Genomic DNA, 18,579 nt, shown 5'->3' on the forward strand with positions numbered 1-18,579 from the left:
GCTGCTCAGAAACAGGATTTTTCAGTAACTACATGGGCAGTCCTGTGAACTTGAATCTTTTGGAGGGGCCCGTGTCTTCCCTGAAAACTTCCTCAACAGAGAGAAATGTCTAAGGAGTCCACAAACAGCCAGTGTTTCTTAAACCTTCTGATTGCACCAATGAATTCAGTAGGAGATCAGTTTAAAACAGCTTAAAAAACGTCTTTACATAGCGTGTCATGCTGTTCTGGAGCTTGCTGCCCTGAGAGGTTAGGTAAGCAGACACTATTGACAGGCTCAGATAGACAAATTCACGGGCAACAAGTTTGGTGCCTGAACTGATCCCTGGAAATGGTAAGTCAGTGGAAACACTGTTTTGTTGTTGCCCAGCTGGCAATTTAAGGATATAAAGAAAGTTGAAAAGCACTGGATAAATTAAGCAGTCTTTTTAGGGAAAGAAATATACTGTCAGATTATTTAGTAATCATAAATTGATGAGTGTAAAAAGGCCATGACTTGATGGCACTTTTGGGAAACCAGTGGTGAATTTCTGATAGAAGACATACCACCTGGTATTCCTCCTTTTGATAAATTTGTTTTGTACGAACACAGCTGCTTTTAATGTTCATCCCACACACATACAAACTGTGTTTTATGTTCCCTGTGTTCATACTTTAAATCCATAAGTACGTTGATCCTTGAGATCTTCATTAAGAATTGAATTTTCTGCTTCACTGTGCTGGGTTTTATTTTGTTGTTTTTTGGTGGAAAAATGTTCGTATCTCGTTGAATGTGCTGCAAGGCTCTTTGTCAGTGATGGGAAGCTGCAAGACAGGACATGAAGGGTATGGCAGAGTTATTGACCGATGGATGTTTCTGCCTTTATGAATGGAAATATAATGCTGGATCTCTTCTGCCCCCACCTAATGAAAGATAAAGCATTTATCTGGCTGCCTGGGAAATCTTCCAGTTTTGAGATTCTTAAGAGTAGGAAAGGAAAGACGGCAGAACTATAGCTTTAGAAGCAGTTGCTTTCAAACTACAAATGGAGTATTGTACTGTATACATAAAAAATTGCCCTTTAATTTATTTGTAAACAAGGCCATCCATCAGAATGTGAGTACACAGGCTTTATGTTGCAAGGACATTTCAGGTCTATACACACAAACCTGGAAAGTATAAGATCCTTAAGCTATTCCATGCTATTCCAGGCAAAATACTAATTGGATTAACTGTATGTAACATTGTGGTCTTTCAGTAGGAATTCTGGGATCTGACCATAATAATTTAAATTTCAATTTAATTTCAAACTCTTAATTTTGAGTGTCTTCTCCCACTGCTTTTACCTGCTGATTTTAAGCTTCTCTTTTGGAACTACTTTAATTGCTTGGCAAGGTTCGGTCTGAGGGCTTTTTAGCTTTCCATCTTTTTTTTTTTTTTCCCCCGGATATATTTCTGCATCTGTTGTCAAGTATAAAAAGAGTAGGCTGCTGCGTGCAGAGTGCCTGGAATATCCATCGAGTACTGATTTTCAAGTCCAGTTCAGAATTTTGCAAGTCATGGGATTGCAGGGCTCTGCACTTCTTATTTCTGTCCTCTTTACTGGTTTGCTCTCTGCTTTTCTGACTTGTGACAACTTCATGGGCATACAGCTACTTGGGGAAAGCTCTCTAACCTTCTTGATTTCTCTGTAATGGCCTCAATGTATTTACCTGCTCACACACATCGGCATAACAAAAAAAAAAAAAAAATCTTGTTTCTTTGTGCTTTAGTGAAAGAGCAAAAGTTAAATCCATTTAAAAATCTTTCAGTCTTGTTCAACTTCAGGTTTTTGCAGTTGGAGCAAATGGGGGCGGGCGATAATTGGTAGAGCTGTACAGTTATATAACTAAAAGCTTTTCTGCTGGAAGTTAGGAGAGCAGATTGCTTGGCCATCAATATGCGACACGTGTTCTTAATCTTCCCACAGTGTCCATGCAGAGGAGTACAGTCAAGTGGTGTGTATTGGTTTGGTAGATTAACTTGTTCAAATAAAAATGCTATCAAAAAATTTCCTTTGGGGTACTTTTTCTTTTTTTCTTTTTTTTAGAGAAAGAGGGGTGGTGTTATACCACTTCAGGATTTAAATAGTATTTATTTTGCATAATTAATGGAAGATATTATTCTTAAATAGAAATCATAACTGTTGATGGCTTTCAACATGAAGTTTGTCATCTAAAACTCTTGGGGAGGAATCAACTAGGAAAAAGAGATTATACAATGAAACACAATAGTGATAAGAGTACTATATGCTATTTTATGGGGAAAATACCCTGTTACTATCACAGAAGAATGCTCAGGTAGCCAGCACTCGTGAATTGTGTCACCAATTTCACATAAATATTCATGAAAGCAGTGACTGGGACATCAGTGTTTTTCTTCTGTACCCAAGGGGAGGTTGGTTTTGGTTTGGGTGGGGATTTTGCAGGGGAGGGGGGTTGGGTTTAGTTTTTGAATGGAATGACAATATTATATTGATCCTATTGTTAGTGTATACATTCAGAGAAAAGTGATGCAAGTAAAAAATGTAAAAAGAGACCGGACTGAGATGAAAGACAATAACGTATGAATGCTGTTTGCGCTGTGAGTTTTTTGGATTTGGTGTTACAGCTGTTCTATATCGTCCTTTTGTATCTATGTGGAGGTGTGACTTCAGCTTCTCCACGTCATGCGATAAACGTGAGGTTTGTTTACCTGTGATAGAACAAGACCTCTGTATCAACTTCCAGATAAAAGCTCAAATGAGAGCACTGCTTGAATACAATAGCTTGAACCATTACATCAGAGAAAGCATCTGAAGCCTTCTGAATTTAGTGTTAACAGTAAAACAGCTGTGCTGCTGTTGCAAGATAAGGTCTATCATGGACCCTTGGTTTATTCAGTTTCTTCATAATCACCCTTCCAGTTTGCAAATTGGATTTTTTTTTTTGAGTCATTGAAGGGACAGCCAGTCTAAACTGACCTCAGTAACAGTCAAGGCTGTTAACATTTTCTTTGTTAAGGATGGTTGCCAGAAAAGGTCTGGACATCGCTCTAAACTGGGGGGTTCTCCCCCCCCGCCTTAGGTAGAGGAAACAAAGCAAGGCAAAAGGAAGCCAGTTTTGGCACAGCACTGTTAGTTTTGGGGGCCTCCAAAACCATTGCCTGCCTTCCTGCAGATGCTTAAAATCACCCACCAACGAGTTTGGAATTTCACAAGATAGCCGAGCCAGTCTCTTAATTCTAAGGCACAAAAAGAGGCACCCCTGCTTAGCCCCGGCTGCACATCACTTGTGCTCTCTCTGTCGTGTTTATTGGGAGCTGCTGCTTCTGGAGAAGCCGCTTGTTAGATTGACTTCGTTGCAATGAAGTGAAACAAATCATAATTATATGAGATTAAATAAAGTGGTAGAGGTTAAAGCATGAAAAATCAGTGTCTTCTCGTGTAAGACATGCTTTGGGAAAGCAAGCAGGCCATTTTTCTACACAGCAACCAGAAGTCAGAAGTTTGTTAGTTTAACCAGTGGCATATGCAGGACAGGCATGCTTCGCATTTTACAGAAAACCTATTGGTGTTCATCTGGATTTAAGACTAGGAGGAATAGAGGAGTGATGTCGAAAGAAAGAGTAACCTTTCTTGAACAGATTCTCTTTTCAGGATGACTTTAGTTTGTCTTACTACTCTTGCCAGTATTGTGTGCTCTGCTGGGCAGCAGGAGGAATGGGCAGATATCTATGAAAATAATTATAGGTCAGATTTGCCTGATGGCTGTCCTTTAGTTGGTAGCCTTTTGCACGCACATATATGGGTGGACATCGTGGAAAAAACAGTTCTGCTGAGCAGCTGCCAGCTCTCACTAGTTTTTTAACTAGAGGATGATGCACAAAATTGTGGTAACACATTTCTTATAAGACAGTGACTTCAGAATGCATGTGCCTAAGATGATCTTCACATGGTGAATCTGAATATTGCTCTTTTTCTCTTCTAGTTTGTGGAGACATCCATGGTCAGTTCTTTGACTTGATGAAACTTTTTGAAGTGGGAGGTTCTCCTGCCAACACGCGGTATCTCTTCCTGGGAGACTACGTGGACAGAGGGTACTTCAGCATTGAAGTAAGTTTCTTATTTCTGGTTTTGGCTGTGAAACTGCTTGCAGCCTATTGTCCATATTTAGCATCGTAATTTAACCAGTTCAGGAATACTGAAGTTCTTTGGAGATACCACTTGTGAGCAAAAGAATCCATGTTAATGTCGCTGTTGGTGTTTTCCTAAAGATTGCTGGTATCCAGCCAAATCCCACTATATCTGTGCTGGAAAGCTGACAGAGAACGAACCTTGGTGCTAACTAGTGGCCATCCAAACATAGCACAGAAGGCAGTCTGCTCTGCAGCTTGCACAAGCTAAATAGGATGAATAGACATGAGTTATTAGAAAAGAGACATAACAAAAACTAAATTAACAACTCATAGTTTAGTTTGACTTTTAGGTTTATTTGATCTGAGTCTTCTGGATGTGAAATTTTATGAAAATTGAAGGACTAAATAAGGGGTAAATGGGACAAAAAGCCAGCAGATAACATGCTGTGCTGGAGAGAATGAATGTGTTCTGATTAGATATAGCATGAAGGAGTGCGTGATCTCTGGCTTTTGATGCAGCTCTTGAATCCACAGAGAAGAAGTGATGCAGATGTGCCCTGTTGAAGGTGCTGAGACCTGGTGCAGGCTCCAGTATCAGGTTGTAAAATGGGGAGGTCAAATGACAGCACCTTTAGCTGGCTTGTGAAGGAAAACAGTGTCCTGTTCAACCTGCCCACCTTTGACTAGAAGTGAGTCAAATACCAAGAACAAATCCTTTGTTCCAGTGCTCATAAAACAAACTGGATTTTTTCTTCTGTTCTGTGTTGCTGCTTGGTTATGCAAACTGACAGATGAGGTGCACAATTATCACATAAAACCTAATCTGGATTTGTTCATCCAGGTCATAGTGGATCTAGTCACTGAACGATCAGTCAGAAACCCTTGCAGCAGCCTTTGAGCTGCAGCTTGACTCCTTTCTCTGAAAAGTTCAGACTTTAACTCCCTCTGAGTCAAGGATAATACCCATTATCTGTTAGAAGCAATATAGGTCCTATGATACATGGCTGTGTGTCGGTGGCTAGATAAGATGGCAGCATGGGAGAACACATATAGTGCTGTTTCATTCTGCATACCACATCTTAGTACACTGTTGCCATATTGATATAAAAATATGTAATCCCAAACAGCCCAGTTATTTATAATGTGTTTGTAAAATGGATCATCTTGCCAGTTCTATATTTATAGTATGAAGAGAAGTTTCTTTAAAATAAAATTCTGTAGAACTACTTTTGCTTTATTAGTTCACTTTAAAACTTAATGTAAAATGTTAACAGAATCTTTGGGAGGTGGCACATTTTACAAAGAGAAATATACTGTTCCAAGTGCAAACACTCTAAAAACTTAAGAATTGCAAGGTTCTTTCACCCACCTGCCAAAGCCCAACATAGTCAGGATTTAGTCCCATGCTGAAGTCAGCACTTTGATCATGATTTTTTTGAGCCGCGTGTGCCTGTTTCCTCCCTTCTCTGATCCATGGTGAGCTGTGAGCTAAATCATCACTGCGTGGATTACCATACCGGATCACTGGGGAAGGTTGGGAGCGTAGGGGGTGGCTTCACAGGCTTAAACTGTTGTGCAGCTTAATCTTGTACTACCATTTTTCAGTTGCGGTAACCTAGTTCGTATCTACTGTAGACTTTGACCGAACCAAGTTGTATCTGGAAGAGGAGAGTTTTGTCTTCATTTCTATAGATGTTTTTAATATAAGAAATAGAACAAGAACAAAACACAGCACTATACCAGCTACTAGGAAGAAAATTAACTCTACCCCAGCCGAAACTAGGACTTTTCAAGTGCTCGTCTGACGGTTTGCCAAAATCTACTCCAGGGCTATTACCAATTAAAGACAATAGCAAGCCATATAACACAAAGCAAAATAGCTTATGGGTGGGGAATAAGCCCCTTAAAATTACTCATTCAGCAACCTCCACATACATGTTTAGCAAATTATATTCTCAATTTAGTTTTTCCATTCTGGAACACTACTTTTTTACTGGAAGCAGTACTGGCTTCCGCCAGCGCCAAGGAAATATCTGAGCTGTCACTTATATTATTCCTTTTTTTATGTAAGGTTCTCAAATTACTACTTTTTTGGTCACATAACTGATTCTCCCCACCTGTCACCTTGATTAAAGAATGCCTTTGAAAGGAAAGGCAGGTTTCTGTTTCATAAGTGTGTTTGCATGTAGAGCTATGCGTTCAGGCGTGAACTCAGCACAATAAGTAGTGACAAAGAAAGGAAAATGGTGAAGAATGCAACTTGGCATGTTGGGGGGATGCTTTTGGTGGAGAAGGGACCCTGAGCATGTCTAGCAGGCACCAGCTCTTGCCAGTACTTTGTGCTGGAGAAGTCGTGGTGGTAAACAGTCCTAGCCTGATCTCAATGCATATTTCTACCGTGTCAGTCACACCATGATCTTTATTTCATCGATCTGTCGGCTCCCCTTTCTGCTGTGTAGACATGAGACTATTGCAGTTTTAGGGTCTTTCCAAAAAAATTAAGTAGCCGGTCCAAGGTACTAATCACAAGTAATATAAGCTTTTAAAAAAAATCCCTTCAATTGCTGTGTGATACCTACCGTAAAAGTGACACCATTGAGCCTAGACCTAGCTGAGTTCTGGTAGTGGGCGAGATAATCCTTGTCTGTGGGCTGCAAAGCATTTGGGATTCTTCTGGATGAAAGGCACTATATAATGTAAGCTATTATCATTAAGAACAGAGGAAGAAATTGCATAAGGTAGGTGGAAGGCATTTGATAATGCAGAGGGAAAGAGAAAAGTATTTGTATAAGGCACTCGGCAGAAATGACAGTCCTTGCCCCATGGAGCTTTTGATCTAGGGGCTCAATCCTTCGCATGTGTGCTCCATTTTTACCAGAGTTAGCTCCACTGTTTGAGAGGGGGGTGTTTTGTGTCTTTAGAATTAGTACTAAGCAAGGTGTCACAGGATGAGAGTCTAATAAAGGAATTACAACGGGTAAAACAAAAAAAGTCAAAATTATAGATAGGATGAGATGAGGTTTCTCGGCACAGACCAAATCTTTATCCCGTAGCTGCACTCTCTTTTCCATTTGATCTTTTGGCAGAGCCTGAGCATTTCTTCACTTAGAATAACAAATTTCTGCAAGTTGCAATATCTGATATGGTGCGCTTGTTTCCTCGGTTCTGTAACTGATAACATTTCCCTGTTGTGCTTGTGCACTGTTCCAGGGTTTTGACTCCAGAGTAGAAACCCCTTAGTTCTCACTTTCAAACAGGTTTTATGGTCGTGGAGAAAAGAAAATCAAATGATCAAAACAGAGGGCTATTTTTAAATCCAAAGAATAGTTAGAGCATAAGTGGTTCTGCAGGAATGGGCTGTAAGGAAGAATGACTAATCTCTACCTGAGTCTGAAAGCTTTCTTTTGAAAGGCAGACATAAATGCCATGCGGTGTAGGGGGGGAGTATACATATAGACTGCTTTTCATCACAGTCTTGGAAAAATTACAATCAGAGTAAATACCGACTATAATACATTAATAATATTATGTAAATGAACTGTTGGAATTATTTTCCTGCTCAATCCCACATAAGAACATACAGACTTAAATGTCAATTGAATATCATAAGGTACATACTGATCATTTTTGACAGAGCAGATAATTAAGATATGGAGAATTAAACCAATGTTCAAAGTGAACAAAACCGAAGTTGTGTTTTAAGATTCAAAACTTTCATACCTCTTCATTTCCCGAACGCAAAGACCAAAATTCCAGAAGGAGAAACTGTTTTTGTGGTATTTCTAGCAAGAACAAAGTGAGGTGTGTGGAGTGAGTCTGGAATTTGACCATCAGGCCTTGCATCAATTAAAAAAGCATCTGGCACTTGAGTTGCTTCCAAACTCAGTGAACTGTTCAAAATTATTAACTAGTCTCTCCCAAGAAAAGATTACATATAAATAAATTTGTGTTAGTAAACTGTGGGTGAAGTGAATGCTGGTGAAGCCGTGTGTTTGTCATCTCTCAAGTCTCCGTGCCCTTTCTAGGACTTTATTGGAAGAATAAACACCTTTCAGTTTCCTCCGTTGCTTTAGTGTTAATGTTTCCCAATAAACAGCTTGATTTAAAATAGTTTTGGCTGATCAGGAATAGTTTACCGGTGAAGTAAATTGTTTTTGTTTTTTTTTTTTCCACTTCCCTCAGAGCAAAGGAAATCATAAACATTAATTATCCTAAATTTCCTTGCCCTTTTCTTCTTTGTAACAGTAGCAACTATGTTTCTCTGTAGCAAGAATTTACATCTTGTAAGATCTCATTTTTGCTGGGCAGTGCTTCTCAGAGCTGTGAATATTCAGTAATTCAGCAAATTGAAATTATTTGTGTATATATTAGATTCCCAGACTGGAACATCTGTTTGTGTCAGGGCCGTCCTCACAGCTTGCCTGGTCCTGTGCCAGCTCTTCCCAGAGCGAGTCCCCAACATGCCGAGAACCCCTTTTGGCTGCCGGGCGAGAACACGGGAGGGTGCGCTGGAGGTCGCTCGCGCCACTTCCCCCGCACTGCTTCCATCTCTCTGTGGGACCCATCTCCACAGAAAACAGCTGGGGCCAAGACACGAGGTCCAACGAGGAGAGCTGGAAGCCAGCACTTGGATACCTGTTTAGAAAATACTAGCTATAAGAATTAGAGCGACATTTAAGAAAAAGCATTTTCTAGTCACTTTTCAGTTGAAAAAGTGGTCCTTCCTTTTTGGACATTTTGAAGTCCTTCCAAGGGCTGAAATGGGAGCAATGTGGTCTAAACACTAGAAAAGAGTGTAAGGCAAGAAGCAACATTTTGCAGGTGATCACTTTTAATAAAATCATCTGGGAGACTAGCTAGAAGAGAGTCTTGCAATAATTGAAGTCTAGAGGTGCTAAAGTACCATGCAGGTGTCAAAACAAGATCCCAAAGCAGCTTAGGAATATTCAACAGACATTTACAAACAAACAAACAAACAAACCCAACCAAAAACCAGAAGTTGAATGATCAGAATGGGATTCTTGAACAGCATTTTAGAAACAGCTGAGACCCTCACCACAAGGAATGGATTCACTGTTACTCCTCCAGAAGTCTATTTCCACAGCAGTAGCCTTTTTAATTTTTAAATACACAACCTGTGCGTAGAAAAGCACTGGTTTTAGAAACACAAAAACCAGGTAAAATTAGAGCACGTTCACAAAAAAGTTGTGCCAAAGACTCTGAGTTGTAACTGAAGATCTGGTTGATGCAAGTAGCGCTACATTGTTGTCCCTGTTCTGCAGCAGAGCCTTAAGAGAAGAGATTATATTTTATCGCCTAAAAGTTGGGGAAAAAAGAATGAAATCCTGATTGTAGTGAAGACAATACAAAATTTTCTTTGTTTTCAGTAGTGTCCAGAGTTTTCTTTCCCTGTGCTTAAGGGATGGTAGTTCAGAAATGGCAATAACTTGCATCTCTTGTGAGTATTTTGGTTACAGATGCAATGCATCTTTGTCTCCGAAACGGAGCCCTAATGAATAGTCATACTAGTAGTGTGAATGCAGTTATATGTGTAAAAACGTACATGGTTTCCATTGGGATAGTTATTCCATTTTAGAAAGCTGTACCTGTACTAGGTATTATGGTGGTATAATTATTTCAATGCAGTTAAAGTAATGCAGTTTTTGTATTTAGGTGAGGTGTGTGTTAGTTACAGAGTGAAGGAGCTATGCCAATATACTGTTCCACAGTTCATGGGGCATCAGTGGAGACCTTAGCAACGTGTGGCTCAAATTATCCTTTCAAGTATAAATTACCTTGCGTTTATTCACATTTAATTTCATCTGCTGGGGGAGTGCCCAATGCCATTAGTCATTTGGAGGGAGAGTTCATCTTCTGTTACCCATACAAAGCCACACAGCTAACAGAGTGAGCTGCATCTCTTTCTTCCTGGCATGATCAGTGCAAGAGCACCCAGAAGTGAGTGCGCTGATTTGCAGGTGTTGCTGTGGTTGCAATCTAGTGGCAATGCTATACGATTTTTCAAGGTTCCTTGTTTCGAGCGCATAACTTGAGATGCGTGCAAGAGGTCTGAGGCTTTTGGTTTTTCTTTTCACGAGGTGCTGAGATGTCAAATTGTGCAAAGGCTCAAATTCAGCATGCAACAGTGGAGTTAAATCCCAAGTCTGTTTTGAAAATATGTGCCATTGGCGTACACAGTGCTTAACTGCACAGACCTTTTCTTTCCTGATGCTGAGGCTGCCAGAGCCTCAGCAGGAAAACAGCTTGACTGGAGCTGGGAGGTGGGCCGGTTACCTCTTTGTTATAAACTTAACATATCTGCAATTTCAAGAGCTGAAAGACACTAAGCAAATAAGCAGGGCTGCAGTTTGAGGGCTGGCATTTAAGAGATGTAACCTTTTTTTTTTTTTGATAGTATGAAATGAGACAGGCCAAAAATACCTTAGAGATGTCCAGATTGCAAGGTCACTGCTGTACATTTTACATAGAGTTACAGCAGAGCTGATGTGTAGTATGTTCTTGATGAAAAAGTTGAAGTTTAAAAAAGAGACTTTAAAATTTTGCTATTAGGAAGCAGTATTAGCAAATAATTGAAGACTGTAAGCTCAGATTTTCAACAAGGGCAAATTATCATATTTTTTTTTACTTCAGTAAGAATTATGATGTGCAAAACAGAGTTAAAAATAAAACCAGAATGTTTGCTCATGATATGTTGTTTGGACATAAGTTTTTTGTATGTAAATGGCTGTGTAAGTTGAAAAACTATGAAAAATTGTCACCCTCATATTTGCTGTTTAGTTTGCATGGGGGAAAAAAAAATCTGCTAATTAGTTCTTGTTTACTATTACCATATTATATCACTAGACTACTGAACAGAAAAGAGAGAAAATTAAAGGAATTGTCTAAACAAAATAAGCCTTCGATATGGTGCCACTGAAAACAACACAAAATGTGAATGGTGGGCTTACTTTACTTCAGTAGTGGCAGGGAAACACAGAACTTTCTGGACTGCATTGATTCTCTGTTATCTTCTCAGTCTGGTTCTCATGAGTGCTTCAAAGGAGGCATAGAAAAAAGAAAAAATAAATCTATGATAAGCAAATATAAAGAGATCTACCCGTAAGCAAGTACCAAATGCCAAAAAGATAAAATTTCCAGCTTTCCTTATTTCCCTGCTTCCCAAATCTGGATTATATTTTAAGTACCTAGTGCTCATTTCAATCTTGCCAAGGCTTTATGAAAATGGAAAACTTCTTTATAAGGGAAATGTAAACCACTCCTTTTTTTTTTTTTTTTTTTTTTTTTTAATAAAGCACTTCATCTAAGCACTAATCATTGTGCTTTTCTAAATTATAAGGTGCTTTGGCATGATTAGAAGCTCTACAGTAACTTAGATACAACTTTAAAAGCTAGAACTTTTCTTGCATGGATGGAGGTGTCACTTTAAATTTCTTGTCTCACAACATTTACATCAATTTTTTGTATTAGCCAGTAAGTGTAAAGAAGTGGAAGGTTCCAGGAATTCTTGGAGGATTTAAGAAGTCATCATCAAAGAGACGGAGAATTGTGCTGGTGATGTGCAGGCTTCCTTCCCCATGGAAGTGAAATCCTCAAACCCAACTCTTCTCTCGCTGTGCAAACTCCAGCAAACTTTCCCCAGGCACACCCTTTGTGGTTGTTTTGGGCCACAGCAGATAATTCCTGTGACGTAACACCGTAATTTCATGCTGGATTACGTCAGCGTGATCTACCTGGCATTCTGACGTCTCTTCTCGCTTCCTGCAGTGGCAGTAGCGCCTGGGAGGCGGAAGAGGTGGCGTGAGCTGGGAGGCCTTCCATGTGTTTCAAAGAGGGAGAATTGATTTTGCAAGTCCTGGAGGCTGCTGCCTGTACTTTCTGCTCTTCTTACCTGTCTCTAGTACCTCTGAATAGAACAGAAATTATGGAGTGCAGGCAGAGCATCCAGATGTTTACATGTAATAAGTTCAAGACTAGTAGTATAAAACCCCCACTGCTGTGTAATTATCTATGGATTATGTGAAGTTCTGCACAAACATAAAAATGTTGCAACCTTTTTTCTTTTTTCTTTTTCTTTTTTTTTTTTTTTTTAAGATGAGGTCTGTGTAGCAAATGAGGGAGCGGAAATCAAAATGTTGAGACATGATTAACGTAATAATTCTGTTTATCAAGACATTCTGAATTGGAGGAAGGAATTCATACTGTATAAATTTAGAGGCATTACATTGACAAAAATGCTGATTTTGCTCTAAGCAGAAACCGTGGCTAGGAGTACATTCTGAATTTCCAATGTATTGATTATTAAGGTAAATAATTTTTGTCAACAGAACAAAGGGGAGCGTTAGGAGGTAGTTGCAAATGAAGGGGGGGGTTGACAGCTTTTGTTTCTCATGCAACAGTACTGCAGTTCATGGATATTTAAGAAAGGAAGAGTTGGAGGAGAAATAGTTCAGACAGATTTCTAGATCCTGTTTTTTGAGAGGTCACTGTGGTCTGTACAGCGTTCTTGCAGATGGTGGGCTCATCTCAAGGGATGAATGGGTCTTATTTCCATCACCTTCCTTGGAGTTGTGAGTTTGTCAGCCAGGTACCTGAACAGGGTCATCCTGCACAAAGGATAAATCTTCCATGAAGTTTGCAAGTTTACTCATTTGTCAAGAGTCTCCTAATGCTTTGACGTCATTGCCGTGTCAGTTTTGTTTTCAAAACAACTATTTTAATTGGATGGCTTCGAGAGGTCTCAGCAGATATTAGCCTCTCTGAGTCTTCTTTTTTTATCTCTAAAAAAGTGTCTAGAACAAATGTAATCTCAAATAGAAACCTTATGGAAAGATAAAAGGCTTTGTAGAAGCTTTGTAGTAACTTCATTTAATGCAAGAGCTTTGTGGAATTTTCTCTCGGTTGTTTGTACAGAACAATGTTAAGTGAAAAATGAACAAGCGTTCATGTAAAAACTGTGTAATTCTGGAAGCTGAGGTATTTCCTGAAGTGTGGGTTAAATTGTTCTAGGGCAACTTTTCCTTAAGCCAGGAAATGCGGATCTTCCGGTGAAATTTTTTCCACGCCGGGTTTCTGCCTAACCTGCCAGGTGGAGAGCGTGCACTCCGTTTTAGAGATGCACAGCAATTACTTCTTGACAGCTGGGGCCACTGAAGGCAACGCACAGCGGAACAGGGAGATGCCACTTAGCAAAAGTGTAAAACTTTATCAGAATATACTGGTACTAGTTTCAGCCAGCCCAGGTTGAAGAGCATGTAATATATGAAGAGTGAAGTTAACCCATGGAAAATAAATGATTCACACAGAATACTTTTTCTTCTGCTAGTTTTTTTGGTGAAAGGGAACATAAATGGTTGAATTGCATCATTAATTACGAATTATATTTTTCTTTCTCGTTTCTGATTCGCAGTGTGTGCTGTACTTGTGGGCCTTGAAAATCCTTTACCCCAAAACACTGTTTTTACTTCGTGGGAATCATGAATGTAGACATTTAACAGAGTATTTCACATTTAAGCAAGAATGTAAGTCTACCTTAACCTTTCTTCTCTTAACTCCTTTTTCAACAACTTGATTTGTTATTTTGTGAGTATTTGATACTGATTTGCCATCAGTAATTTTAAATGTACTTTTCATGTTAACTATCATTAATTTTAAATTGTAATCACTGTTCCTTGAGGGGGCAGTCATCTTGCAGGGGCTGGAGAGGGTGTCTCAGTGGTGGAGAAAGGAAGGGGTTAGACCCCTTGCAGCAGGTAGTGACCGACCACCCATACAAACCCAGGGGTGTCGTCACTTGGTGCTGCAGGTATCCAGACACTTCAGCTTGCCAACCTGGCCTGGGAAGCAGCCTAGGGCTACCGTGGGGCCACCTGGGCCTGGATGCTCTCAGTAAACCTGTGCTGCCACTGCTTTTTGCAGCAGCTACCGGTTTGCTGCCCCACGCAGCAGCGTGGCAGTCAAAGCCTGCCAGCATGTCAGCTCTGGCACCTCTGCGACAGGTCCCTGATCACTAGTGGAGGAGGTGGCATCTCACCAGGTCTCATCTGCAGCAGAAGAAAAATGCAAGGAATTTTTATGTTGTTTTTATTTTTTTTCCTTTAATTATAGCATTTTTTACGTTTACCCTGTAAGTAGGCTTAAACTTTTTGGAATGCTGTTTTTATAGGAATTCCTTTCTGTGTTGCAAGAAAGGATACAGTGACATATAAAAGCTCATTAGATGTAGACCTTCACCTGTACAATGAAGCTTTTTTTTTTTCTGTTGCACTGTAAGCTGAAGCTATTGCCATAAGTCTGTGTTCCCTTTTTAGCGTCGGGGATAAAGGAAATGTTAATTGGCTCAAAGGCTTCATGGTTTACTGAGTTTAATATGCGTATTGGTAAATTAACATTTCAGCTTCATTGTACCACCCCGTTCATTTCATAATGGCATTTCTGTAGATAATTAATTATAAGGGACGGGGCTAAAGTTCTCATTGCTTCGTAGAGAGTATATTGAGTGATAACATAATAGATGATAACCATTCAGCAGACTTTTTAAGGCTTGCTGTATAGATTTCATGGCAGACTATAATGGTATATTAAATCGTTTATTTAAAGGTTTTTCAGAAAAATATAATAAACTTGGCAGAACTTTTATTAGATTCACCTCAGAATCTGAAGAATTTTTCCAGCAGTGAATAACAATAATGCTAAAGAATTTTTTGCATGAGGCAAGCTTTGGTACAGTCCTCAGTGCAAGAGAGAGCAGTGAGAGCAAGATTGAGAGATTAAGCAGCATCCTAATTTCTTTTTTCCTTTTAAATAGAGGAAAATATGATATAAAATAAACATGATGGCGCTTTCTGATACCATCTTAATCTTTAAAAGGTAAAATCAAATATTCAGAACGCGTATATGATGCCTGCATGGATGCCTTCGACTGCCTTCCCTTGGCTGCTCTGATGAACCAACAATTCCTGTGTGTACACGGTGGCTTGTCTCCAGAGATCAACACCTTAGATGACATCAGAAAAGTAAGTCTGAATAGTGCTCAGCTCTAATAAGTGAACAGTTAATCACCACCAACTAAAACTTGAATCCTTTCTCACTGTCGTTCATTTGTGTAAGGTGCTTGTATGTCATTTTGACATTCATGTTGACATTATCACCTTTTAAAGGTCTTTTTAAATAGAACATAAAAGAAATTGCTGCAATTAGTCGTATTTTATTGAGGTGAGGAGATCACCATCGTCCAGTAAAAAAAAGGTTTTATCATTGTGTTCTAAAAAAACCAAATGTGTTAGGTATATAAGTATTTAGGAGCGAAAGAATACATAGCATTAATTTCTTTTAAGTATTGTCTGCTAGCACAACGTAAGGACACCATCTGATGATTCCTTGCGCCTTTCTGTGCTTTCTTGGAGAAGAGATAAAAATAGCTCTAGAAAAACCTCACAATACTTAAAACATATAATAAAAAAGTATGGTACGATTGCAACGAATATAGTCAAAATAACATTATTATTTTAAAAAGAGTCAAGAGTTTAATTCTCAGTAGGTCCTGCCGCATTTTTAATAGTAATGCACTTGAGTGCCTAGCAAATTGTCTAAGCAAGGCTTAGTAGGTTGATGCTTGTGTGGTACTCTTGTGTTCTGAGAAGCTTCTTATAAATCTCATGAAAGTTCAGAGAACAACGTCAATCAGTTTCTTCACGTAATCCAGTGTTGTTGCACGTTATCAAGGATTAATTTTTTTCAGGTGTTTTGTAAAAGAGATCTCAGTTGATATTTCTAAAAGGGAGGTACTTAAACCATTCATTCTTAGTGTTTCCAGCAGAGAAGATTTTCTTATTTCTTGCTTGCCGTTTGAGACTTGCAAACATGGATATATACTTATGAGCTTTAAAGTTACTAAAAGATAAAGTTAATTTGTAGCCTACTAAGAAATTAATATGGTTTTAAAAAAAAAAAAATAAATAAATAAAAAAACTTGAGCCAGTAATTACATGTTTTGGTTTAAAAGCAATTAGATTATGACATTAACTGCACTTTTAAAAATTACTGAATGTAAAGTTTTGTTTCTGAGGTAAAGGTTCACTATCTCATTAGGCAAAAATATTCTCTGCTTAAAAATTAGCTGGCTTTGCAACAATGTAATGGCAGAGTAAAGCTGTTTAGCCTTCAGATTTTAGATTAGGGTCATTAACATCTTCACTTCTCCCCCCCACCACTAGCAGGTTTATTCATCTTTGGCAATCAGCAGGAACTGGTTTTACATATTTATGAATTGTTATTTAATTTAAATGAATTATAGTTACAAAGCAGTAATTGGTAGAGGGCTGAAATAAGTTAGAAGTGTAGGTATGCTATGAATATTTCATGATGAGGACGCAAAGATAAAATTGTAGAGGTCTCTTATTAAAACTTTTTAACTGAGTGTTGAAAACATAAAACGAATCCTTTCTCTTTGAATTTTTTTTTGGGGGGGAGAGGTATGTTAGGTATGCTACTAAATCATTACTTGATCTTTCTGGTCAGAGTAGAGAATGTTTCGGACTGCAAGCCTGATTCATACACCCATCTTAAGAAGGGGTGTTTTTATATTAAAGAGTTCTTGCAGAGGAATACTGATTTTTAGTATTTCCCTATTTTGCTATACTTCTTCTTATTTGCAGTATGATTCTATGTAATTTGAATTTTTTAATACCAATAGTCAGGCAGAAAGAGGAGTTTGTAGCTGCTTAATTAGGATTAAGGTTATGGGAGCAACAAGAATGTCATGGCAAGATGCTGTAATGCAGAGATGTTATCTTGGTGCTTAAATACAATTTTTTGTGAAAATGTATTTAAATCAAAATGGGAACTTGCTTTGAAATAACTATTGTATTTTTTTTCTTGAGGTGCCTCACATAAATTGAGTGCCATGATGTTTGAAAAATCACAAAATACAGAAATACCATCTTCTGTCTTGTCCACTGAAATGCTCGCAAAAAACAGTAGAAAAAGGCAAAAAAAAATGCACACAAAAATTCATTTAGAATGAGAATCCACTGTATCTCTTAATTTTCGGTTATATCTGTTCCTTGTCCTCTTTGCCAATGTTAGCAAGGAAAGTTTTAGTGTTATTCAAAATCCATTGCTTTAAAGCTGAGAGCAACCCAAAGCTGAAAAATAGATTGCTTTGGGTGTTTATTTGCCAATCCGTGGAATGAGAAATAGTAACTTTGCTTCAGTGTTTCTGTGAGACATAGTTGAAAGAAGTTAGTATTTCTTTGTCTCCTATTTTTCTTAGTTAGATCGATTCAAGGAACCACCTGCATACGGACCTATGTGTGACATCCTGTGGTCAGACCCGTTGGAGGACTTTGGAAATGAGAAGACTCAGGAACACTTTACTCACAACACAGTCAGGGGGTGCTCGTACTTCTACAGGTGAATATTACTGCTTTGAATGGGTTTCTGTACATGAACTTGTTCGGGTTTTGCAGTATAAATGTTTGCTTGAAGTTTGTGGCAGTACTTAGATAACTGGGTCTTTTTTTCTGCAGGCTTGCCTTGTTTTCAGGTAAATTCATGTTTGGTTTATTTGTATCTTGCTTTCACCCACAACTGGGAAACCCTAAATGACTGAATTTTATTCACCAAAGCATGTATATTTTGCTTATTCCTGTTCTTGTATGTTAGGGGATGAATGTGTCACTTTTTAAAAGGGGTAGGTAACTACATTTCTAGTTTGAAAATTATAACTTAATTTTGAATGAAAGACGCCAGCATTGGAAAACTCACTATCTATTGCTCTGCAGGGTAAGTAAAAATCGTGTTTTCCCACAGAGATACTTTTTTTTTTTCTCTCTGTTTTATCAGACTTTTGTTTATGTTTGGGAATAGTTCTTCCTAAGCAATTCAGGATTTGAACAGCATTGGTTAAATGGGACTTGCTGAAATGCAGGCAAGTAACATTCTTGCAGAAACATATATGGACTTAAATGCAAAGACATCGAGTTGTAATTAATCTTTGAAATTATTTCTTTCTATTGATGTTTGTAGTAAAATATAACTGTGAGAATATTCCTGAAAAAAATAATAGTAACGGGGATAGAAGGACATCTAAAGCAAATCTGTCAGTTTGTGACTATTTAAAGGAAGCTTTCTTATCTGTTTCTTTTCTGCTTAGTGGTAATTGTCCTTTAAGCAGGGGGGGCAGGTGGTGTCTCTCTCTGTGTAAAGAGTCAAAAGACTCTCCTGTACACTGAAGGAGTGGGTTTCCTTGGGTGCCAGGGGATGTCCCACTGTCCTTTCTTTGGCAATGCACAGGGAGACCAAAGCAAGCAACCAACTGGTTCCCTTTTCCCAGTTCTGCCTGGGCGCTGGCTGCTGCCTTTTTCCATTTCCAGTGGTAGGCGGCTTGGTTTATAGACCAAGTCCTGTGGACACCAGGCAGAACAC

The 18,579-nt window shown here is 38.7% G+C and overlaps 1 protein-coding gene across 1 annotated transcript in view; it reads left to right on the plus strand.

The window, feature by feature from the left end:
- The window catches only part of PPP3CA (protein phosphatase 3 catalytic subunit alpha), a 204,331-nt gene that overhangs the window by 136,925 nt on the left and 48,827 nt on the right, over nt 1-18,579 (plus strand). Inside the window, exons 3-6 of the mRNA XM_082315613.1 lie at nt 3,987-4,111; nt 13,562-13,673; nt 15,022-15,167; nt 17,426-17,565. Coding sequence (XP_082171739.1) covers nt 3,987-4,111; nt 13,562-13,673; nt 15,022-15,167; nt 17,426-17,565 — 523 coding nt within the window. The remainder of the gene's footprint in view (nt 1-3,986; nt 4,112-13,561; nt 13,674-15,021; nt 15,168-17,425; nt 17,566-18,579) is intronic.

This window comes from Platalea leucorodia, assembly GCF_965183815.1.
Source record: "Platalea leucorodia genome assembly, chromosome: 6".
In the NCBI taxonomy this organism is placed as follows: domain Eukaryota; kingdom Metazoa; phylum Chordata; class Aves; order Pelecaniformes; family Threskiornithidae; genus Platalea; species Platalea leucorodia.